The sequence below is a fragment of the Poecilia formosa genome, unplaced genomic scaffold, assembly GCF_000485575.1.
Source record: "Poecilia formosa unplaced genomic scaffold, Poecilia_formosa-5.1.2 Scaffold152, whole genome shotgun sequence".
Classification (NCBI taxonomy): domain Eukaryota; kingdom Metazoa; phylum Chordata; class Actinopteri; order Cyprinodontiformes; family Poeciliidae; genus Poecilia; species Poecilia formosa.
Window position 1 is genome coordinate 487,340 of NW_006800091.1, and position 25,687 is coordinate 513,026.

A 25,687-nucleotide genomic window follows, 5' to 3' on the forward strand; every position below is an offset into this window, starting at 1 on the left:
AAACACTAAGCCATTATTATGAACCACAGAGAGGCATTATATAGACACACTGCATATCAATGAGCCTGCTCAGGTCAGCTTGTGACCCTTTGTTATTATGTTGAAGCTGGCTGCTGGTCAGTTGCTGTAAATCAGAGAAACAAACATAAAATGTGAATTTGTTTGGTCTTGTACAAATAGTCTAAAACATAAATGGCAAGAAGCTTGATGACATGAAGCTTGGTCCAATTGTAATGTAAATATACTGTATATGTGTAGTTAAGATAAGTTAATTGAGTAAGGTTACTAATCAATTTTTATTCTTTTAGCGACTAGATCTAATATTCATTTGATTTTCTGCTAACTTCCAATATAAATTTTGTGATTCCAACATCAAATATATTTTATAACCTATTCTTTCCTTTCTTTTCTGTGATGTATGCAATTATTGTTCCCTGATAAATAGAACCAGAATTTTTCATACATAAACTTTAGCAGCTTATGAACTGCTTTAGTAAACACCTGGTGGACACTGGCTTAGGATGCAAATATGTAATATTTGTACCGTAGATTTTGTGCACCCAAAAGATACATATTCCAAAGTATCTGGAGTGTTATCTAAAGCCATACTGAAAGCATCTGGCCCAAAATAGGTTCAGTATCTCTGGCTATTCACGTTCAGCTCTGGTGTCCTAAATAAATGTTCAATATATATTTTAGTCTTTAACTGGTCTTTAGTTCCCTCTAGTGGCCGTCATAAAAGTTACAGCCTAAAATTTCTTGAGAGGAAAACCGTAATTTTCACTTTGCACAATTTTTAAATTACTTTGTTTTGAAGGAAAGTTGCTGATTAGTGGCTTTTTTAGAAGACAGTGCAGTGATTAAAAGATATAGTCTCTAGGCTAGTTATTTTAAAAGATTTTTCTTTCAAAATGGTTTATTGATACTTAAACATTTAAAACATGGCATTGCGAGATCATACAGAAATTCTTTTCTTTTACATTTTCACTTTTTTCCTAATAAACACAGACAAATAAAAACAATTTGTCAGCTAAATTAAACTAAAAGAAGATAAGACAAGGACATTTAAAAAGTTTCTATATGTTAAAAAAATATTTTAGACAATATTTCATTTGGAAACAAACTGAGGGAATATTACTTTAAAATTTGTAATTGTTTTTCTCACTCCACTAGTTAGCCTCTTATGTGTTTTTTCATAACTGTTTCTGCAGGTTTCTTTGTAATTTCATGCTTCTTTTTCAATGAAAAAAAAAAACCAGAAACCAAATGTAATTATCATAAATGTTTTGTTTTTTTCTTTCTAATATTATGTTGCGAAAGAGTCAAAGTGATTTGACTTGGTTTACTGAACATTTACACCAATTTCTAATTTGGAATAAGTAAGTTAAACTTTATTTATATCCCATCCGTCATGGAAAATAGAAATGACAAAGTGCTTAATTGTGCTACTAATGCTTGAGAGCATCAACCCAGACCAAACAGTCACATTGCTTGGGCTAAAATCGTTGAAAACAGACCTGACTTGCTCAATAGTTTTTGTGTGCTTCAACAGAAATGCCTATCACAATATGGGTGCCGCGTTAGCATACTGTCCAAATGCGCATGCGCCTTATTGGTATGTGTTTTTTTGTGTGTGTGTGTGTTTTTCTGGGGCTCTATCCAGCAGTAAATCAGTGCAGCAGCGGAGGTCTTCGCGGTAAGGACTGTCAAACTGGCCATGCCTTTGAGAAACAAAAATGTGCAATCAGGGAGCTCTTAAAATGATAATGGCTCCACCGTCCAATCACAGCATTAAGAGAAAAGTGTCCCCGCCCCTACCACTATAAATTATGTTGAAAATCCAAAAATTCCATGCGCTAGCTGTGTCAAATGAGTTGAAATGTGTGAAAATATACAAAAATAATTGATTGAGGTTATAAACACATAAAACATGATTGAGCGACTTTTTGTGTTATTTTAGTTGATTTACATAAAAGATTCAGTATTTTTGAAACATAGAAAATGAGAAGACTAAGCGGATTATCATGTCTACGTTTGAAAAACGTCCCTTTCTCGGATTTGTTCAATCCGATTAAAAAAGTAGTACCAATGAGAGATAAAGGGAATGCGAATATAAATTTATTTCGGTTTATAACTCCATACTTTTAAGTTGAAAACAACAGGAAAATGAGCCAGACTGTGTGTAGTCTAGTCTCATTTTTTCTCCTCTCAGGAGGCTCTTCTTCCCAGCCCCTTTGTTCGATCCAGTCGGTGGGTTGAGTCAGAGACGGGAGGCTGAGCTGGACCCAATAAACCACCAGCACCGGCGAAACCAGAGCGGAGGAGATACCGAATCGGTTAAACAGGAATAAAAATAAACGGAAAAAAAACTTGGACTGAAAGTATTTCGGAAACGGTTCGGCTTCTTTAAGAGTCGTTTTTCTTCGACATCCTTTCCTAGCCGTCTTAGCTATCACCCTGGAGCATGAACCGGCAGGCTGACGGTTGCTAACCCCACACCGGTCTGTCTCCATCATCCACGCCGATCCACGCTGATTCTCCCCTTTCAGTTTTTTTCTTGGCTCAGCATCCATATTTGCATCCCAGGGAGTGGCAGGCACTAATCCGCCCTGTCTCTCCCCCTCCTCCGCCGGTGAGGACCTAGAAGTTAGCCGCTTCTCGGACACCCCTCGGACTCTTCATTTCCACACAGGAAGGTGAGGATTTTCCTGCATGTTTTGAGTCATTTCAGACATTTTCGAAAATTCTGTCTGTTTTTTTGTTTTCGGGTGGAAGTGAAGGGCAAAGTGAACCACGCTGCCTGCCGCAGTAGCTACAACAATAGATCAAACTGCTGGCGTTGTGTTTGGTCAACCTGTCCATCCTGTCCCTATAGAAATAATATATTAAGGCCTTATTGCTTATTCCATATATAAAACATAGCTTTAAACCACCAGCATCGCAATTTTGGCCAGTTTGATTTGATTGACCTGATTTAAAGCGTAAAATACAATTTTTTCTGAATAAAAATGAGTGTAAATAAGATGTAAAATCCAACGCTATGCATGAAAATCGCTTAATTTAATTCCAAACACAAATGTTAAAGCTCCAAACAAAATGAACATTTCTTATTTGAGGCTATAGCAGCTTTATGTCTTCCTAATATGCTCTGGGCCATGATTTGTAGGACATGCTCCACTTGGGCACCGGCCTACATTGGACATATATCAGCCTGCTGAGTGCTGAGACTATTACTTCACAATAAAAATATACGAAGAAAATAACTGTTATTCTTATTATTGCTTTTGAAAAATAGATTTAGTGAAAGGGCATTACCTCCCTTGTTGATCAAAGTGAACTAATGGTGTGGTTGTCCCAGATTAAATGTGTGTAATAGCTAATTTAGAATATATTTTAGATTTTTAAGCAGAAAACATAAGCAGCAAACTTGCATAGATTGACTTTTTCTATAATTCAGTCACATTTGAGGGCGTTTCAAGCACGAACGGCTTGCTTAAAGTTCCGCGACAAGTCCTGACTTGGACTAGGCCGCTTCAGAACTTTCATTTTGTTTTGTTTAAGCCATTAAGTTGTAAACTTGCAGGTATGCTTGAGGTCATGCTGATTGTTGTCCAGGATTTTATTGCTGAGATCCAAATTCACAGTTTCCTCAATTACAACAAGTTGTCTTGAACACCAGTGTTTTTACCTTGAAGCTCTCTTTCTCATGGTTTGAGTCATGATCTCTGACCCTGACTGAGGTAAGTGAAGTCTACGCGCTTCAGATGTTACTCTGGCTTCTTCTGCAATGAGTCTTTGATGCGTTCTTGTATTAATTCTGGTATGTCGTCCATTATTGGGAACGTTCAGAACTATGTTGTGTTTTATCCATGATTTATCAAAGCGGGTTACTACTACAGGTTGGTGCATGGTTTTAATAGTGTGCTTTTTATGCTCAAACTCAGTCAGATTGTATGGAAAGCAGCGCGATTTTTTTCGGTCTTAATACAGATTTTCTTGGGTTTTGGTCAAGACTTTAACATTCTAGCACTCCAACTCTGTTCCTCCAGGGCTCCATCCTGAAACCTTTAGATGCATCTCTGCTCCATTCTGCCACCACCGTGTTTCCCAGTGAGCTCAGTTTGAAGTTCAAAGTTTTCTGTCGCACAAATTGAAAACAACAGAATTTTAGACCTTGTACAGAAGTAGCTGTATTTTTATAAAAACAAATATCTCTGCCACAATGGAAATATTTTCAAATTTTATACGTAAAAAAATAATAATAATATTGTACACACAGGATTGGTTTCTGAAATGTTTTCATCAACATAAACTCACACAAACACGACCATATGGTTATTTTAAACATTTCAATCCCATAGGGGGCAGTGTAACTCAAAGCTAAAACCTGTCAGCCAATCAGATTGCTTCAAAACAACCATGACTTCCTGTTCCGAATTAAACATGGCACCTGGCGGTTCATTTTTGGGGACAGATATACATGTTGAACTACTTTTAATTAGCATAGTAGAATATAAAGTTATTAAAACACAAGAAAATGTGTAATTACAGAAAATATTTTCCAGAAACCTCTGACAGAGGTTTTTAATTATTTATTTATTTATTGGTTTCGGTGGTTTTTTCTGTGTGGATGCTTTTTCTTCTTTCTTTTCTTTATTCTTATTGTATGCTTTCGTTAAAATATGTATTTATATATTTGTTTAAGTTTGTCCTTTGATTATCTCACAATGGGTTCTTTAGCTTGCCTTTTCTTCTGATGTTTTATTCTTTAAGGTAAAACCTGTTTGTTTAGGAACATTTTTGTTCAATAAAGATTCAAGAAGTCACAGAACAGCTGGATTTAAACACGCATTTGGTTGCACTAGGGTTTAATTTAAGGGTATGAAAATAAAGGGATGACGCCATATTTTTTTAGATTTTTATTAATGAAAAAGGATCCACTTCCCAGTTATGCAATACTTAGACATAAAAAAATACAATAAAGCTTGTAGTTGTTGAGTGTAACATAGTTTGAAAAGGCTCAAGAAGTTGTAATAGACCATCCTCCTACAGCTGTTATCTGTTTGGTTTTGTCTGGAATTTGGTTTGTTTCGTCTCGTTTGGAGCTCACAGATAAAACAGCCAGGCCACCGTACAAACTTCACTATCAATCTGAGTCAGTTTGTTCCGATGGATCGGAAATATAAAATTTGGAAATATATCTCTGTGTCTATAATGAAGGTCTTCATTACTTGGTTTGAAATAATTAAAATATAGATTGATTATTCTAAATGAAACCATTACAAGTATAAACCGATTGAAGCATTTTATTGATAGTTTTTGGTTTTTTCCTCGTCTGTCTAAGCAGCTGCAAATCTCTCCCATTCCCGTTCCATTCCTCTTTTCAGTTTTGTCAGAGTTGAGGTCGTGGAGACTTGACAAGTTCCCTCCTTTTTTTTAACCTTTGTATTTTGTATTGTTTGTGTACTAACATCTTTTCCCTTCTATTTCATTCTTTCAGCTAAACATGGAGAATGACGGCCTCTGCTCTTTGATCTAGTACCGGATCCGTACGCCTCCAGAAGATCGCTCCAGATCCCCGCCGTGTCTCTCCTCCTGCAAAATGAACATGCTGAAATCCAGTGGACTGAAAATTCCCGGCCGTGGGGCCAAGCATTCCAGCCCGGTGGGACGGAGCTCCGTGGGTGGAACGTCCAGCCCCGTCACCACTAAAGACAGTAAGTCACTTCCTTCTCCAAACTCCCTGAATATTTCTTCTCATCAGCAGGAAGTGGCTTGGAGCATTTATTTGTGTTTCTGACTCAGTCAGCCTAACACAGCTGTTGTAGGAAACACACTCAAGGTCTTCAGTGTGTCTCTCTGGTCCCAGGGCATTTCTCTGTTTCCCCACTGGATTGATTTCTGACCTTTTTATTTGTTCTATCGTGCAAAAACATAAAACCTTACCAAGTATTTTTGGTCTAGTTCCTAGTGCAAATATCTTAGTTCATGTGAAATAAGACAAAACTGACTTGCAAGTAACTTTTCAGCAAAATGTAGGAGTTTGTTTTAAAACAGTTATTCCTTAATATTGATTTAAACATGTACAAGTTCTATTGGGAGATTATTTAGCTTATAACAAAATAAATATTTGTGTTATATGGGAAATAATCTGCTAGTGGAACTAGTTAACCTATCAGGAGCTTCCAAACCTATGACATCATCATCTGGGTTTTCCTTCGTTGTTTAAAGAGAGTAATTATTCTGTTAATGTCTTCTTATTTTGAAGACATGAATAAATAATCTCTGACATATTCTTCTTCTCGTTATTTAGAAAAAAATAGGTAATTTTGAACTTAAGAGAAGTTTGGTCTGATGTAACTTCAGACAGTAGCTGCATTTCCATTACAAACGTGTGCGAAACTTTGTTGAAAAACACAATTTCTCAATTCCATTAAATGTGAAACACAACTAAAATCACAGGTGAATAAGTTTGCTCACGCGATAAGTGACTGAAAACATCCCACGATATCATCCTCCTACCACTTCCTGTTGTCTTATTCATCATTTCCACCAGTGGCAACATCTGATTGTTTAATCTTGTGACTCATATGATGCAAAACGGATGTTTCCATTGCAGTTTCTTGCAAAATACACTAATTTTGATACAGCCGGAAAAAAACATTTTATCGTAGATAAAAGCCTTTTAGTGAAAAACCTAAGATTTTTTCAAAATTGGAGTGTTTGCATTAAGCAGATTTATTTTTTTAATTCCAATTTGCACAGTTTTATGGTGAATTGAAGCACAGCTATTGAAGAAAAATATATATTTTTTAAAGATTTTTAACGTTCATACATAAAATGATTACGTTAAGCAGAAAGTGGACAGCGAAGCTGCTGAGTAAATCTTTCACTATTGCTCAGTTACACCAAATTACCATCCTGTCTAAAATAATCCCAGCTGTTCAGAGCCACACTGTTTACGCCGTTCAGTTGTAGCTCACATGACAGGCTTGTTCTCACAGCTTCACACGCATGTCTGTGCTAAATTACAGCCTGACGATGGGAACAGGAGAACGGCCGCCCTTTTTCTACATCCACCACCAGTGCCCGGGGTTCACGCTGATTGCGGGTTTTCATTAGAGCGCTCTTAAAACCTCGACTGAACACTGTCGGGTGATATTCTGCAGATACCTTCTCAGATTCACTGGTTTTACGTTGCTGTCTTCCTGTTTCAGTTCTGGAGTGTAAAATAAGACAGTTTGGCTTCAGGCTGCACGACCTCTAAATATGTGAGCAATCAGAGCGCAGAAAGCGCATTCTTTCCCTGGTTCATTAGAGCCACTTGAAAGCAGAAAAAACAAACATTCCTCTCAGTTATCCATCCAAGTCTTTAATTTGGCCTGGTGGTGATTTTTCTTTGGGGGGCTAATATCTGACTGGCTAAAATCTCCACTCTGATTCTGTTAAACTCAAACTTTACTCTCTTCTTCTCTCTTCTTTACTTCTCTTCTCTCAGTGTTTTAGTTTTTTTGTGAATGAACTTTGACTAGTGTTTGTAATGAACAGGCGTTACACACACAGCTTAAGCAGGGCTGATAAACCACCTGGTGTTCTGAACAAAACCGATGTTAATGAATGAAGCCAAATTGTGCTTGTGAACACGTTCTGACTTGAAGTTGTTAGGGGTCACAACCCACGTACTCAACTCTGCTGCTCAACCCACATGTGCAGTTCTGTGCTAATGTGGTGCAGTTAACAGGTTTATTCAGTGGTACAAGATTTATTGCTAACTTTTGGTGCTAAAGTTAGTTTAGACACTGGTAAAAATGAAGTTTATTTAGTTATAATTTACTTTTTCTGTTATTTTAAATGTTTATATAAATATAGATAGATAGATAGATAGATAGATAGATAGATAGATAGATAGATAGATAGATAGTATTTACTTGTCTTTTACTTTTTCTTCTGGTTAAAACAAATGTCCTTATTATATTTTTTTTATCCTATCCTTCCCCTAACCCTAAAAAAACTTTTTCAATAGAAATCTGCTCCTTCTTCCTAGAAGTTTGCTACATAAACACTAGAGCCTGATCAAGTGGCAAAACTAAGACTTTCCTACAGCCGTGCACGCAGCTGTAAATACCATGTTTGGTATTTACAGCTGCACACCCTTCATTATTTCAAAATACATCTTGAATATGAAGCTGATTCACTTTTGGATGCTGAGAAAAAAGATGGAGGCACATAAAATCGCCTGCTGTATGTTATTCTGACTTTTTTTTGTCTGGGAGCTGACACAGTAAATATTCGGGTGTGTCAGAGATAGAAATTTGCTTGTGTCGCAGCTGTGGATAGTTTTGAGAAAATTCACAGAATGTGGTGGAAAAGGGTTGTAGGTTAATCATCAAGTAGGTTTTATTTAGTCCTGTAAACAAATCACAGCTCAGGTTGTAAGAAGCGGTGTATCTTTAGTAGTTTAGTGAGCAATGAGATGAGACATTGTGACTTTTATTCTATCCTTTCTACCTGAATGTGGCTAAAAACACACAGAGGGATCTGTTTTCTACAGCAGATGATCTTCACAGTGACCCGGCCTCATGCTCTGAATCCCAACCCACGGTTTGTTAGTTTTAGCTGCTGCGACTGTCAGAGAGAGGGGCCACTGTGTCGGAAGACTTGGCTCGGCGTCCAGAGGAAGCTTTAAGCTTTGCTTTAGCTGCTTTTGAGGTGAAAATAACAGAGCCTGCCACCTCTCCTGGTTCTGCTTCTCCTGAAACTCTGGAAAATCGATTTGCAGCAGCAAGGTCCTTAGCTGTAGATGTGCTTCCCTGGCAAATACATTTGTAAAAACTTCTAAGATGAATTCCTCTTTTCCTGCAGTTGTGTGATGTCACTCTGAAAATATTAGACAAATACACACTTTTAATTTGAGGATGTCTATTCAGTGGAGTGAGAGTAGAAATTGCATAACTAAATACCATATTGGTGTAGTGGCCTAGGGTTAGCAGAACTAAATATCATGTCGGTATTGCACCTTAGCATTAGCTCCCACTAAATAACAGGTGGGTTTAGCGCTTTAGCGTCAGAGGAACTAACTACCGTGTTGCTATAGTACCTTAGCATTAGCAGACCTAAATACCATGTTTGTGTAGTGCTTTAGTGTTAGCTAAGCTAATGTTTATGATTAGTGATTTAGAGTTAGCGCAACTATCATTTTAGTTATTGTTGCCCACCACTGCTGGAAACTGATCATGCAAAGCTTGCCTTTGAAACGTTTTGTACAAGGAGTCCTGTTCAGTAGACAACCTAAGAAACCATGTGAGCTCATGTGATGCAACAATTAAAAACATCATAGCCTGTAGCATTGGGCAGAATAAACCAAATACTACCATCTAACAAGAGCAATGCTTCCCCTGATCCTAGCAATGTTACATATTAACCCTCCAGTTATTTCCTCACACATCAAAATGATCCACAAGATAAACGTGACATTTTAAAATAAATTAAAGCCTGTTTGTGTTTATAGAAAAGACCTTGAATGTCCAACTTTGTCCTTTAAATGTTGGTCATGACTCTCACTATTGTGCTAAATGATATTGGACCACGACGCGAGGCATTTAAAAGCAACAAATTGATCAAAAGTCAAGAACATTTAGGCTCAGCCACCCAACACCCCCTCCATCTGTCGTCCACAGCTGTCACAACCTCTGCTGAATGCAAAAACACAATGTCAGGCCTTCCCGACAGATAAATCCGACCAAACATTAAGCGACTGAGGGCGGTGGTTACTGTTGAAAATGATCATAAAAAGTGGATTTAAAGAGAGAGGAGGGTGTGTGTGTGTGTGTGTGTGAAAGAGAGACCAAAGCAGTGAGAGATAGGGGGATAATTAGAGGGAGGAGGAGGAGGCGAGGGTCCGGGAGGAAGCTGTGGAGGTTTCATTGTGCACAGTCGATGAATAGTGGGATTCAGATGGTGGTGGGAGGTGGCCAAGCACAATGGTGAAAGTAAAGGCTGTGTTTCCAGTCTTCCCTCTGCCAACGATCCTTTTGCCCCTGCCTCCGTGTTGCCTAAGAAACCCGGATCATGTTGTTAGCTCAGGTTTTAAATGCCACACTGAGTCTTTTAACCTACAAACCTGCTTGACAAAAATTATTTTGCAAGCATTTTTAAAGTAGTATATCCAAAAAAGTACTAGTGGTTTGAGTCTAAAAGTGCCCCTGTTATCCAGAGCATACCTCCACCTCTTTAGACTCTCCTCCACCTGCTCCCCCATCTCACTACGAAGCACGGTGTTGTCCATGGGGATTGCTGCTGACCTCCTCTGTCAACCTGTCCATCAACACTGCAAACACGAAGGTGCCCAAAGCTCATCCCTGATGTAATCCCGCCCCTCTTATTGAACCGATTTGTCCCTTCTGGCGTACACTTCACAGCTTCTTCACACACTATGCTCCTACGCCACACCTTTCTGCCAGCGTTTCACAGTTTGTCCTTTAGGTCAGCTGATGGCGATCACAGAAATGAAATGTGAACTAACGGGATAAATGTTTCTTCGGTTCAAATTATAGCATTTCATATGCAGAAATAAAAACAAATAAATCAAATCAAAAATAAAAATCTTGCTCTTGCAGAAATAAATAAAAACACAAAAGTGCCTGCCATTGTCTCTTGTAGTTATTTTCTAACACATAGCATCAGTTCCACAGGTAAAATAACCAATACTTGTTTCCATCTGGTTGTCATTTATAATTCTGGTGTGGTTTTGGCCATGTGGTATTTGCTTAGACATGTGACAGTGTTAGCAATGCAGTTGAAAATGTAGGGAAGTATACTGTACACCAGGGCTCTCTGACTTTTAGGCAACGATCACTGATTTGTACCACTTTTATGTGTGTTCCTAAATCGGATACAATGGTTTTAAACAGTCATGTTGTATTTTATTAACTTTTACGTCACTGACGTGAGATATGCATCATAATGCTGCACCAAAAGACGCCAAAGTCCGTAAATCTGGATGTAAACAATGGCTGAAAAAAGCCATGGTTATGACATTGTAAGAAACCTGCATCACATCACAATCAAACCACTGTTGGTTCTCACTGCTCATCCAGACAGATCTCTTTACGGAACCTGCAGTTAATGCTCCACAAAACTCTGTCGCTATTAGTTGTGTTTTATTTTTATTAGCTTCCTTTGTCTTATGATCTTGTGACATTAATGGCCAGTGAGGGCAATTAATTAACAGAGAACAAAAAAAAATCTTTTGATAGCCCAGCTCCAAAATGGAACAAAAACAGAGCGACCCAATTTGAAAGGCATCTGCCTAATGAGGAACCTCTGTGACCCTGTGTTTTCTCCAGATTCTGGCACCATTTCAAAGCTCTTCCCACCACATCATCACATTTCTTCTTTAATAGATTTTTCCGTCTCACTTACATCTCTCAGAACTCCATATGTGAGCAACTGAGGCATAAGCTACATAAAGCACAACAATTTTAGGCCCAAAAAGCCTCTGGCTTCTTGGTGCTATACAAAGTAGACTGTCACCAACCACTACTGCTGTACACACACTAGACAGGCAGTGCTGCGCACCTGACCGCATGCTAATGGAACCCTTACAGGCTGCTGAGATGCAGCTTGTCTATGTGTCAAACAGGCAGCATCCCAGGCAGCATGGCAGGGTTAATCACCGGCATGTCACTGATACCGTGTCTCTGACCCACTTTTCACAAAGAATTAGAGTGTTGTCTAATCTGCCTTCTGAATGTTGCCGCATAGGCATTTTTTTCCCCCCTGCAGGAATGTCACAGTTAAGTGGGAGAAGGTAATTTAGTAGAACAATACAAGAAACTGCCAAAATTCACAGATGAAATGTGATGTCTGTGTTTTTTAGGCACTCCACCGAAGGCTGTCACTCCAGCTAAAATCTCAGAGGAAGGCGATGATGTTGTAGGAGACTACACTGTTGGCGAACAGGTGTGGGTCAACGGCGTCAAACCCGGAGTCATCTCCTACCTGGGGGAGACCCAGTTTGCCCCCGGACAGTGGGCCGGAGTCATACTGAACGACCTAGTTGGCAAGAACGACGGGTCGGTGGGCGGCGTGCGCTACTTCGAGTGCCAGCCCCTCCAGGGCATCTTCACTCGGCCCTCCAAGCTCACCCGACAGCCGGTCGGAGAGGGGAGCGACAGCCACTCCACCGACTCGGCCCAGAATCAGACTCAACAAGGCGGCAGTGGCGCCCCTGCTGGCCAGAGGGTGGTGGTGCCGCTCAGAGAAGGTCTCCTCAACAGCGCCGTGAAAACGGGAAATGAGTCGGGCTCCAACATGTCGGACAGCGGCTCGGTTAAGAAAGGTGGAGATAAAGACCTGAGAGTTGGAGATCGAGTTCTGGTGAGTAAATCACTAGTTGTAGATTGGATGGATGTGATTGGAAAAGGCAGGCATTCAAATTCTGAACGGGGAGAGAGGGTCATATTTGTTGTCTTGTTGGCCAAATTAAATTACATTTGGCAATCCAGAAGGCAGAAAAGTATCAAAACTGCAAGGATTTTTTTCTTTCTGCTGAACAGTAAACAAGGCATAACAAGATTTTAATTTATCAGTAAAAAATTTCCCCTAATTAAAAATTTAAAGTCCACATCTGCATCAGCCACCTGTGATGGTGGGCCACATTTGTATCATTTGGGTGCCAAACAAAATCAATCCAGGGGCCACAAATAGCCCACGAGCCGCACTTTGGACACCCCTGGGTCTAAACAATCTATTGATTGATACTTTCATTTGTCCATCCATCCATAAAAACATGAGTCTGGAAAAGTTGGGAGTTTTGACAAGAAAATGTGTAGAAACATCTAGGGCGACTCTGGCTGTAGGTTCAGCTCCTTCAGTCATGTCAATGGGCCCCTGGGCAAGGCACTTAAGGCCAGTTTGCCTACTGATCTGTGATTCAGGGTATAAATGTGCACATTTCTGGGTGAAACTGGGTGAACATGCCTCAAGTGTAAAACACTTTCTAGTGTTCAGTATTGCTGGAAAATAGCTCTCTATATCCAGTAAAAGTTGAGTTCCAAATAGTCTAATCCAGTGGTTCCCAAACCTTTTCTTCTGTGCCCCCCCCCCCAGTGGTTTCCAAACATTTTCTGCGCCCCCCCTATGGATTACAAATGGCTGTCTGGTTGGTTGAAACGACAGGGGGGGGGCATCTGTAGCCTACCAACATCGGTAGCCTACAAGGTGCTTGTTAAGCTTAAGGTTCTGTATTGATATTAGCTTGTATTGATATTATCTAGTCATCTTTTAGCTAACATTACCTGCATCCAACAGCTTTACTCAACTCAGTCGGTTAGTTTGGAGGGAAAAACTGTGAAAAGTTCTTTGCGTTTTTCTGGTTTGCAGCCGTGATTCTAACACAAACCTACGTGGCTCCGCACAGCAGCAGCAGGTCTCCTTCACAGGTGGAAACCCAGCGCGAGCGTCGTAGCACTCATGTTGCGTTTAAAGGCGGCTCGGAAAAACAGGTTACAACATGTTAACAACGGATTAAATAGTTTTAACTGCTGATAAAAGTGACAGAGGACACAAATATGGGAAGTGTGGAAGCCTCTACTGTATCAAATTGACATAGGAATAACAGAGTTGGCCATTCTAAGGTAAAAACCCAGCGCATACAGTGTTCATGTTTTGTTTTGTTTTTCATCCAGACGGCTTCCCGCGCCCCCCCCTGCAATGACACGGTGCCCCCCCCTAGGGGGCGCGCCCCACAGTTGGGAACCTCTGGCCTAACCGAACTCGAGCTGTAGAGGGGTTGAATATCCACCAGACTTACACCAGAAGTTTCTTGCTGCCAACAGAAATCAATGTTTGTGTGTGACTTTCTAAAGGATATTAGCAAGCCCTTTAGCAATACATACATTATGAGATACATTTGAATCTGTATGTCAAATTTTCACCACATTTCAGCTGCAGAAAAAGAACCTGAGCAGAAGAGAAACAGGCATATGTTAGAAGAGCCCTTAACGTCGTCTTCTAACCCTCTCCAACAGTTAGGAGTGACATCGGACGGCTACACCGTTCCCCCTCTGATAAATTTGACCCTGGCTCCCTTTGCTTTCCATTTACTGATGGGCGAGGGGGATGACTAGCACCTCCACGCCGCTCAATATTATAAATCACTCTGGATTACTTTCAGCACTTAAGGAGAGGAGCGTCCACTGCTGACACATTGATCAGTGAATCCATCTATTTCCTAAGCCTCTGCCAGTGAAATCCATCTGGCTGCCGTGGCGCGGATGCGCTGCTATCCAGTCGTGTCGGCCTCTGATATTTTGTGAAATTAGCACAAACTCAGATTACACGCTGTGGACACAAAGCGGGTGATTGTTTCTCTGTAGTTGGTGTCAAATTCTAAAACGATGGCAGTAGAGGGGACACCCTGAGGAGGAGTTCATCTGCGCTGACTGGGAACCTTTCTGATAATTCTGTCAAATTCAAGCGTTTTTGGTAACAGAATAATTATACATGTTGCGGATTAAACGTTGTGAAAGGCAGGAGTAGTTTTATCTCTGCAGACGACGCCCTGGTGACGTTTTAAGCCTGATTCGCTGAGACGTCTGCCGGCCACGCTGACAGACATTCTCTGCCTAACGTCTTGTGACATCGCACGTTTCTGTGGAGTCACAGAAGGACAACAGTGCCTGACAACAACCCCAAATTCACTGCTTTCTCTTTTTAAATATGTCACCTGTATTTGCTATTAATTAATCTTAACATTTTCTCCTAAATTAATAACATTTTAACAGTTTATTAGGGATATATATTTTCTGCCCGATCACCGATGTTTAAAAAGCCTGACCTGCCGATTCCAATATATATTTTTGAGGAAAATTTACTGTAAACTCACAACTATGTATTAGCGAGAACAAATGCGTAGATCTGTTGATTTTATGTGAATTTCTGTGGAAAACTGGATGAGCTGATTTTTAAAACCTTTGTAGAGGTAAATACTCAGATTATTTCACTTATAGAAAAAATGTCTTGATATAAGTGAAATAATCTGCCAGATGATCTAGTACGAACATTGACTTGAAATGAGATTCTACATCTATCTGAAAAGTTACTTCTAAGTTAGCTTCTCTTTTTATATATATACTAAGACATAAATAAAATACTTGGTAAGATTTAATGTTTTTACAGTGTATACCGCCTCTCACCCAATGAGCGCCTCAAGATAACTACTGATCAAATATCAACACATGTTGACAATAGATGGGCGTCCTGCTCTCACCTCAGCAAACCACGTCACTTAGCAACCAAGATGTTGCTAACATCAGGTGGCAAAAATGGAGCTCAAAATCTTGCACAGTTTTTGAATTACTTATTTAATCATTTTAGCTAATTAATTTTATGAATGAAATACATTTTATGTATTATACTACTATATATTTTTTATAAAGATTTGATTAGAAACTATTAAAAGAACACTAAGCTTTTAATTTTTATCCCACCAAATTCTATTGTACTCATATTTCGAACTGTTCTCCTCTCACACTTTTCTTAGAAAAAACAAAATCATCCTGTTTGGCCAGGAATAAATCTCGTAAATACCATAGGGAGATATTACATCTGTTAAATATGGTAACACATTCTCATATTCTCAAGTTTCTGCACTTAACCAAGTTTACTGCAAACACAAAGTTTAATCTTTAAATATTGATTTAACGTTTGAAACGTAGTGCCGCAGCAGGATGCTTCTAGAAAAAAAAAAAAACTTCATTTAGGAAGATCCTGCTTTCCTGAAGTCACTTCCTGAGGAAATGGGATGTCAGGAGTGTTTTCATGTGTGTCATGCATGTGCTCGCCATGTGTGAGAGACATTCACCAGCTCCAGAGTGTGCAGCTTAGACTGTCCTCCCAACAGGAAACCATTATTTTCACCCAGTGATGTGACGTTGTGGATGAATTATTAGTGACTGGTGATTTTTTTTTTCCCCATACATTTCTAAAAGCTGCAGCTGCCTTGTTGGAATACCGTTTCCCTGAATAAATGCGCTAAAGGAGATGAAACAGATGAGTGACACTATAAAGGCTAAAAGTTGAAGTTTTCATATTTTTTATTATTTTCTTCTCTAAGCTTCTTCTTTTCACTTCAGTAGTTTCACTCAGCAGGCTCCAAAGCAGCATGTGAGTTAGCAGAAAAGCATCAGTTTGTGAATGGGTCCATTGTTCAGCAGTGCAAAACGCTCCTTTTGTGACCGCTCTTCATCACTTTATTGGCCACATCTCAAACCGGTTGTTCGGAGTAATAAAAGAATACCTCTGCTGCAATGTTTTTTCTACAAACCTGCATGAATCATACTTCTGTTTTCCGCAAAATGATATGGAGTGCGACGTTATCGGGACCTACTAACACATTAATGGGAATGGCCTTCCCAATGGATGCAACATGGTACCGTGAAATGGAATGCCTCCATTTTATAAATAACTGTCTTTGTACTACGTTTAAAATTAGAAGTGACGCCTGATATCTCACCGCCATGGTACAACATCACTCTGTCAATAATCTCCAAGTCAGCGTAAACGTTTATTGACTTCATGTTAATTTTATCAGTCTGACGGCCATCTTTGTTTTCAGGTGGGAGGCTCTAAGATGGGAGTAATACGTTACATGGGGGAAACGGACTTCGCCAAGGGTGAATGGTGCGGGGTGGAACTGGATGAGCCCCTAGGGAAGAACGATGGTGCAGTCGCTGGTACAAGGTGCGCTCTCACATCTACACACACCGTAAACTACAAGCTCCTGAAATTCCTCTGCTGTTTCCCCTAAAAGGAAATCAAGGGGAAGGATGTGGATCACTGCAACTGACCCCAGATCATTTTTGCTCCATTTATGTTTTTGAGAATGTTATTAATGTATTCATGCAATTATAAAGACAATTATTTATTAAATGCCAGTTATATGAACCATCTAATTATTAGTTTTACATTTTTATTAAATCGTTACACTTTTGCTACTTAAACAAAAGGAAACCCACAGCAGAACCAGAACCTCAGTGCGAGCGGCCATCTTCCATAACCAACACACAGACAGAAAAACACACAAGTACTGAACAAGGAGTACTTTCTATGTAAGAGACAATCGCAGAAGTAATTGGAAGGTGTTACTTTTAAACAGAAACTTAGAGATGAGAAGACCATTTGGGTTGGATTTTATGGTAAACGTCCTGTCGTGCAAAACGTATTTCTTCTTGTGCTGCATGTTTGAAGTGCAAACATGCAGAAACAAATGGTGAAATGCACTACAAACACTCCAAAACACACACACACACACACACAAAAACAAATACAGCAGTAAAACAATGCAAATGCAATTATAGACAATAGAAGCAAAAATAAAACATGCTGCCAATAGCAAAAACAACTGCAAATGTAAAACGTTACAAACTCATAAGTGCATCAGGCCACTATGGGAGTCTGGAGTAGGACATATTACCAACTTGCTGCTCTTCTATAATATTGTAAAAGACACTGTTTGAAAAACTAATGTAAACTTGTAAACTCAAGTATGACATACAATTTTCTTCCTTTTTCCATCTTTCTTCTGGAAATCCTATCTTTACTGAGCATCCGGTCCATATGATCAACTAGTTGCCCCCCTAGTGTTGTGGAGGATTTCCATTTTGCGGCGCAAGTTTGCAATGTTTTATACTTGCTGCTGTTCTTTTGCTGTTTGGATAATTTTCCCTTTTGTTTCAGTTTTCTGCAGTTGCAGCATTTTTCTTTGGCATTTTGTTTTTAATGCATTTGAAGTGTAATTTGACATTTGCATTGTGTTTACACCTGTCATCCTCCATAGAGAAGTCATGCTTAAAGCTGTCAGTTTGTACACTAAATAAGCCAGGAAGTATGTCACTGCTGCATCTGGTTGTTTCATAGCTAAACAGGAAAGAAAGTCAACAAAAATGTGTCACAATGGACTGTAGCTTCTTCCTGGATCAAAATCTATAAGGACAGCTTTTTTCCAATCCATATGAAATCAGCCCATTCTTGACACAAAATGCATTTCTTCTTGTGCTGTTTTGGAGAAAAGTCGCACTAATAAGAAGTGTGTTGACAACTCCAGTGTTTCTCTTGCAGTCCCAAAAGAAAAATGTGAAGAAAAGTGATTCAAAAAATACCTTGTTTAAGAGGTTGAATTATTAAATTGCTTAAACTCAAGCATTTCATATGAAGCACAAACTTGTATAATATTTTACTTTTTCCCAATCGTCTCCATGGTAATCAGAGTACCAAGCATCCCTTTCTCCTCCCTTTTTCCAGATACTTCCAGTGCCTTCCAAAGTTTGGCCTGTTTGCTCCCATCCACAAGGTGATCCGCATCGGCTTCCCCTCCACCAGCCCGGCCAAGGCCAAGAAGAGCAAGCGGGTGGCCATGGGGGTCTCCTCCCTGGCCCACAGCCCCAGCAGCTCCTCCATCAGTTCAGTCAGCTCGGTGGCCTCCTCTGTGGGTGGACGCCCGAGCCGAGCTGGACTGGTAAGACGGCTGCAGTGCGCTCCAGGCTCATGCTGATAGCAGACGGGCTGTTTCAGCATGAGTGTGACGAGCAGTTTAAAGGATCTGGTTGGCAGTCAGTGGTGCGTGCGTGCGTGCGTGCGTGCGTGCGTGCGTGCGTGCGTGCGTGTGTGCGTGTGTGTGTGTGTGTGTTTGCTCTCTTGTGGAGGGTTGGATGAGCAGATCTCATCGCTCACGTCTTGGTCAGTCGTATTTTCATAAAAACCAAGCCAGGCTTCCCCCTGCAGATCTTACATCACTTACTTCAACTTCTGGAATCCTTAAAACGTAGCCATGTCTGGAGGTCAAAAGCAGCAAACATGCCTTTGAATGTTTTTGGCTCCGTTCAGTCAGCAGACAAACGCAACCATCTGCACGGCTCAGTTCGGATCGTTTCACAGCAAAAAAGCTGATGTGTGCCACTTCTGTACGTAGTACTAAACTACATGTGTATCTGAGCGTCTTCAGTCTGAACGCATTTTATCCGTCTTTTACGTCATTGATGTGAGACATGCGTCATAAACCTGAACCAACTTCTGAAATGATGCAAAAACCTCTGAAGATACTGGGCACAACTTTGAGAGTGCACCGCTGTGAGACGTCGACGTTATTCTGGACATAGAGGTCGCTTTGAGGTCATAAGCTGTTCAAACAGAAGTCTGTTTTCAGACACTTTTACATTTAATTAGCAGTATGAACCATCACACACAAAAAAATCAGATTTCAGCAAAATATCAGAAATTGAGCATCAAGACTTGCTGTGTGAACGTATCTAGAGTTGGAGCATAACTCACTACAGGGTTGCCTATCTCTAGTGGTTGTTGGGTAAGTGAAACTCCATTGACAGGTTTATCACAAGGTTTGTCATGAAATTGGATTTAAACTGTGTTCTACTCATAGTTTCATCTCTAAATATGGATGTTATACATAGGCATTTTTCTCTACTTTCACCCATTAATTCCCATTACATGTTAACTTTCAATCTACTCTCTAAACTGTATATCTACAATATATAAAGCACTGTAAAAATACCAATAATATAAACATGTGGCTTCCTGACGTTTCTGTCACTCAGGATTTTATTACTTCTTTCCCACATTGCTTATAGTTTTCTGTAATTTCCTGTTTATATGCGGCTTAAATGCTTATTTTTGTTGAAAAGAGTGATGATATTGCCCTTCCTTCCTTCTTCCCAGAAAAGGCAGAAAATCAGTGACTCAGCAATCTAAAAATTGTTTGGTTTATTATTGAGCATTTCTTGTTAAGTGTTGTTATTTTTTTCCCCCCAGACATGACTTGTTGGGGTCTTCTCATCTAACTGCAGAGATAGCGAGTAAACATGGTTAACCAGCCTAGTTTTAAACATTCTCCAAATTGAAAGAAGAAGTTAAGGAACTGGTTTAGCCGCAGCCTAAACCAGACCTACTGTCTCTTTAAGACTAAGAATCAGAGTGGTCCCTGGCAGCAGACTGAAGTAGATGGGGCATCAGAGTATCTCACATTGATTTCTAGCTTCTGGTTACAAGCCAACACTTGGACGGAGAGCACTCCCCTCTACTTTCCTTAATTGTTGGCAGCGGCGTCAGACAGCACTGAAAGCAAGCTCTGTGAATTATCTGGCGGCTCACCCTGACTGAGCACCAGATATTCAAAAATATTTGCCCCGTCACTTTCATTGAGCCGAGTGCTAAAGAACAGAGGATTTTCTAGTACCTGTATAGCTAGTGTGTTGGTAGAAATTTACATTAAATGTATGTTCTGTTTTTGCAAGAAAATGAGTATCTCCAAAGATATTTTTATTTTTTGTTCTCTTATTTGGCTGCTGAAGCTAAATCTTCATATCTCTGGTTAATTCTGGTTAAAAACAAACAGCCTTACCAAAATAAAACCCTCCTGGAAATCTTTGAAAAGAGGTCCCTCTAGTGGACAAACAACATGTTGCATTGTGACATATTTTTAAGTAGGAAATACATGGTTTAAATGCTATTTTGCAGCTTTTGTTTATGTAGTATGCTCAAGAATAATAATAATACTTAATAATTCTTTTAAGAAGAAGAAGAAGAAGATGAGGATGTTTTGAGCCGACTCTTTATTCATAGGGGTATTTTTGGACAGAAGTGGGAGCTTTTTTTTAAGTACTAATTCCACTGACAGATTATTTCACTTGTAACAAGACATGCTTCCCATGTTATGAGATAATCTTCCAGAGGAACTAATACGTTCTATTCAATATTCCAGAATTATAAGAAGCTCCTATATCTTGCTGAAAAGTTACTTGTAAGTTAATTTTGTCTTATTTCAAGTGTATGCGACTGTAGAGCGTTAGAAAAAATGAGTAAATTTTTGAGAAAAAACAAATTTGCCTTTGTTTTAGAAAAATCCTGATAATCAATCCCAGAAAATCTATTTCCTTGAAAATGTTCGACTTTTCCAACTCAGATATTTCAGGGGGTTTTTCACGCAAATCTACTCCTTTTTAAATGTTTCTAGCTATAATAGCCCTAATACACTCTTGTGTGGTACACTTGAAATAATTCAAATTTAAGAATTAAGATATTTCCACTCAAAACTCGACCAAAAATACTTGGTAATATTCTGTGTTTTTGCAGTGTTTAATTTTCGTCCTATGTTTCTGTCACAATACTGTGATGTTTAGGGTAACATGGTACGCAGCGGGTTGGCAACAAACGTCCAGGCAGCTGATTCAACACTCGTCTCTTAATGCTTCATCTTCCTTCTCGCTTTAAGCTGACTGAGACGTCGTCGCGCTACGCCCGGAAGATCTCGGGCACCACGGCGCTCCAGGAGGCCCTGAAGGAGAAGCAGCAGCACATCGAGCAGCTGTTGGCCGAGAGGGACCTGGAGCGCGCCGAGGTTGCCAAGGCAACCAGCCACATCTGCGAGGTGGAGAAGGAGCTGAACGTCCTCAGGGCTCAGCATGTGCAGGTACAGAGAGATTGTGGGCATCCGGTGCATTTTAACGCAACAAACCTGAATCAGTCGTCTTCTCCTGTGTTCTCAGTACGTGACGGAGAACGAGAGTTCCCTCCAGCAGGTCCAGACCATGTTGGCCAGCACACAGAAAGACAAGCTGGAACTGGCCAATCAGCTCGAAGAGGAGAAGAGGTGATCTCACTCACTTGCCTCTCTGTGACCACAGCTGTCAACAAAACATGCAATATTTAGTTGAATGTTGTCTGTGAATCATTTTGGATCGGAAACATACAGTGCCTGTAAAAAGTATTCAGTCCCTTGGATGCTTTACCCTTTTTATTGCTTTTAGAAATCAATTATGATCTACAAAAGCTGGCCTTTTTTGACCAAACAGGCCATGATAATCTTCTGATAATCCAAAGAACCACCCAAGTGTTTTTTGGCAGTAAGTTAATGTTTCTTGGTGTCTGGAAAACAAGCTGTTTCAAAAGCCTTTGGAGTTTAACGTAACAAATCAACTCGCACTGCCCTTCACTTAGCAACCCCAGCGAAACCCGGCCCGTTACCTAGCAACTCTGTCACGTTTACTCAGCTGGTTTTACTGCTGTATGCACTGTACAATGGCTGCTGAAAAAGACAAGTGTTTTGTTGTTGACTTACCATCCAGAAAGCACTTGTTACATTCTTGTTGATTGTGCAGGAGGCTTCACTTCTGCTATTCATAGATGTACGGGTGTAAAATTGCACATCTGTTTGCAGCCGGTTATACATGTAAATGTAAACGTTGAGTTGGGGGGCGTGACCAGCAGCAGCTTCTTTGGATTTAAAGCTCATTCTGAAAGGAGCTCAAAATAATCAGAACTGAGCAGACTGAAATCTGATTATCTAAGGATGATTTTGTGCAACAAATTAAATGAACATGTTTTGTAAAGCCCATAGACATATCCTAACCTGTCCAAAAAGCATCATAGGTCACCTTTAATAGTCCTTTGGTTTTAGAATAAAACAATGATCATAAACTGTGCTTTTTTGATTACCAGGTCAAAATATGCTTTTTTTATCTTAAGCTAGAGAAATTACTAAAATAAATTCCCAGTGAGCGGGTAAATTGGTTTTCTGTCGGTTTGCATGATTGCTCCGAGTCATTTGACGAAACTTTGTTCTTGGCTTCCCTCGTAATAATCAACATGTTTAAATGTTTACAGGAAAGTGGAGGACCTCCAGTTCAGAGTGGAAGAAGAGTCCATCACCAAAGGAGACCTGGAGGTAATTATCAGCATAAAATACCTGTCCAACTCACTAACACTCAGTGTCGTCTGTGGACAAGATAAACATGGCATTTCAGAGCCATTGTCAGGGGTTTCATGAGGGTCAGATTAGTTCAGTTATGAGTCTTAGACAGAAAAATGCTCCAGATCAGATTTCTGCAACCAAAGAGCCATTTTTTCCTTCAGTCAAACTAAATAAGGCTCACCTTTAGACACTGATATCACATTACCATTTGACAATTTTTTAATATGAAATATCCACTAAAATAAATATTGCTAAAGAGTGAACATTTTTGTATTTCTTTTTTTAAGGTTTTCTAAAAAGGAATGAACATTAAACATTATTTCAAACTAAAGATAAAATATATATATATATCAAATATATGTTACTGGTAGTTTTGCTGTTAATGTTGTGGAAGTTCAGTGCAATTATTCCATGAAGAAACTGTTCAAACTGGAATTTGTTTTTATTTCAACTTTTTTCTAAAATTAAAAAAAGAACATTAGCCGAGCCGTTGTGTTCCAGAAAGCCACCCTACCCCCACTCAACCGCACATACATTCAAATTAATAAAATTTTGCTTTTGTCCCTGAGTTTGTTTTTCTGCATGGAGGTTAAAGGTTAGTTAATTAAAGATCGCTGTTGACTAACTCTTTTATTTTTTGGAATAATTATTAAGACGTTCAGAAGAAACCAACAGGACTTCATTCATGTTAACATGTTGGTGTAGATCCAGTACATCCAGGACATGGCAACCCAAAACATTTGTCAGCTTTCCTTCTCGATACGTTTCTCGCAGTTTTTCCGTGGCACAGTCAAGAACTGACGTCTAAAAATGCATTTCATAGATTCTCAAATACTGTCAAATATTAATGGCAAAGTTCTCACATCACTGAAGCCTTCAATTCATATTTTATTGTACTTCGTCAATGGAATCTTCAAACATTGAATCGTTAAAGAACTTTTATGTCTTTTGTATTAATCGGCTATAAAACAGAATGGAATCTGCAAAATGCTGACTTGATGAAATCCGATCTCGAACGAATCTTCAGCTTCACTCTGATCATCTGTTGCCGCTCCGCTGGGTTATTCCTCTCTGATCTGCATTCGTCTTTTTTTCCCTTTCAGCCTTTCCTTTTTCTCTTTCCTTTTTCTGTCTGTGTCTTTGTGTTTTTCCGTAGACTCAGACGAAATTGGAACATGCCCACATTCGTCAGCTTGAGCAGAGTCTGCTGCTCGAAAAATCGAGAGCAGAGGCGCTCCAGAAAGAATTAGAGAGGCGAAGGGTAAAAAGCATGAGCCCGCTGCCTGTGCTTACTGTCCTGTGGTGTTCTGCCTCTTTGTCAACAGCATTTAAAATAAGCTGCTCTGGTTGAAGTCATGTCCTGTCTGCCTTTGGTTTCTGCATTTTAATTTAATCCTGAGGAATGCCGATTATAAACTTACAGAATATTAATTGAGTTACCTGTGCAATATAGATATAATTAAAATATAATTTGCATTTTTTTGTCAACTCTACCTGCGTTGATCTTCGTCTGTGTTTCCAGTTACTGAAAAATATCTTAATACTGGTAACTAATCACTCCTACAATTGACTTAGTGACCAGTCATAATTGTTATATTTTTAGACTGTAGGAGGAAGCTGGAGTACCACGAGAAAACCTATTCATGCTTAAGGAGAGCATGTAAATGACCAACAATATGTTTCCAGCTATGCACCACTGTGCAGCCTAATAAAGTATTAACTCAGGTTAGCTTATTTTATCTGATTTTAGTTGCGTTTTGCCTTAGCTTTGCTTGTTTTAGCTTATTTAAGTTTAGTTTTTGCTTTAGCTCATTTTATTTTACATTAGATTACTTTGGCTTATCTTTATTTTTGTCTTGGCTTATTTTAGTTTACCTTAGTTTAGTTTAGTTTTGCTTTAGCTTATTTAATTTTATGATACTTTAGTTTATCTTAGTTTATGTTAGGTTAGGATATTTTAGTTTAGCATTATTTAGCTTATGTTAGTTTAGTTTTGCCTTAGTTTAGCTTATTTTGTATTGGGATATTTTAGCTTAGGTTATTTTATCTGAGTTTAATCTTTCCATAGCTTAGCTTATTTTAGTTTATAAGGTTGGGCTAAGGGAAAGGGGGTTTAGTTTTTATCAGCTTATTATTTTAAGATACTTTAGCTCAGCTTACTTTAACTTACCTTAGTTTAGTTTTTGCTTTATTTATGTCAGCTTGTTGTAAGTATCAGATCCCAGATTTGATCATTTCCTTTGTACTTTTGTAAAATAAAGCAGGAATCAAACAACTACTGATGCTAAAAAACAAAGTGACACAACAAGCAGGCAGACAGCTTCATTGTTTACTTTATGCACACTCTCCAGGATGGATATCCTTTAGCTCCATATCCATTGTTGTGTGGTTCTGTAATTTTTAAAGCTTTAAACGTTTGTGGATGATTGTGGGATAAATCATAGAGATCATTTCCATGATGTCGTGTGAAGAGCCTTTATTTGCTGCGCTGCACCTCCTAGTGAGAGTCCCATCAATAATAAACAGGGTGCCACTCTTTTTTGTTTTCCTTCAAGATTTTGAAGACAACTAATCATTCTGAAACATTTGATTACTGCTTCTGTCAACAGGGAAGACGCAGTCATGTTGCAGAATCCTTGAGGTTGAGCAACAGAACCAAGGTGAAATCAAAGATGCCATCTTGTTTTGGCTTTGATCCGCTGCTGAGCTGTCTCAACTCTCGACTTCAAATTGACTTCAGATGCTCTCGGCGACATTAACCTTGCATAGACTCTTCCGTTTTCTGGTTTCACTCCTGTGTTTCTGCATCTGGATGCAGTTCAGGAGAATGTGTTTAAAACTCTGCAGCCGATTGTTTTTCCACACGGTTGTACTGTGTGTCATGCAGCAGGTCTTTCTCCTCGACCTTCTTTTTGAATACAGATG

At 39.4% G+C, this 25,687-nt stretch overlaps 1 protein-coding gene across 3 annotated transcripts in view; it reads left to right on the forward strand.

Annotated features, from left to right (window-relative positions):
- The first annotated feature begins 2,194 nt into the window (after window positions 1-2,194).
- clip2 (CAP-GLY domain containing linker protein 2) overlaps window positions 2,195-25,687 on the forward strand; it is a 32,830-nt gene continuing 9,337 nt past the window's right edge. The window contains exons 1-9 of one of the 3 annotated variants that reach the window (XM_007563866.2): window positions 2,195-2,696; window positions 5,501-5,717; window positions 11,879-12,378; window positions 16,619-16,743; window positions 18,304-18,517; window positions 21,284-21,481; window positions 21,558-21,661; window positions 22,675-22,735; window positions 23,919-24,023. In XM_007563866.2, coding sequence (XP_007563928.1) covers window positions 5,603-5,717; window positions 11,879-12,378; window positions 16,619-16,743; window positions 18,304-18,517; window positions 21,284-21,481; window positions 21,558-21,661; window positions 22,675-22,735; window positions 23,919-24,023 — 1,422 coding nt within the window. In that variant the 5' untranslated portion in view covers window positions 2,195-2,696; window positions 5,501-5,602. Of the gene's footprint in view, window positions 2,697-5,500; window positions 5,718-11,878; window positions 12,379-16,618; window positions 16,744-18,303; window positions 18,518-21,283; window positions 21,482-21,557; window positions 21,662-22,674; window positions 22,736-23,918; window positions 24,024-25,371; window positions 25,423-25,687 lie in introns of all 3 variants that reach the window. The other 2 variants (XM_007563867.2, XM_007563868.2) reach the window with 2 other exon arrangements.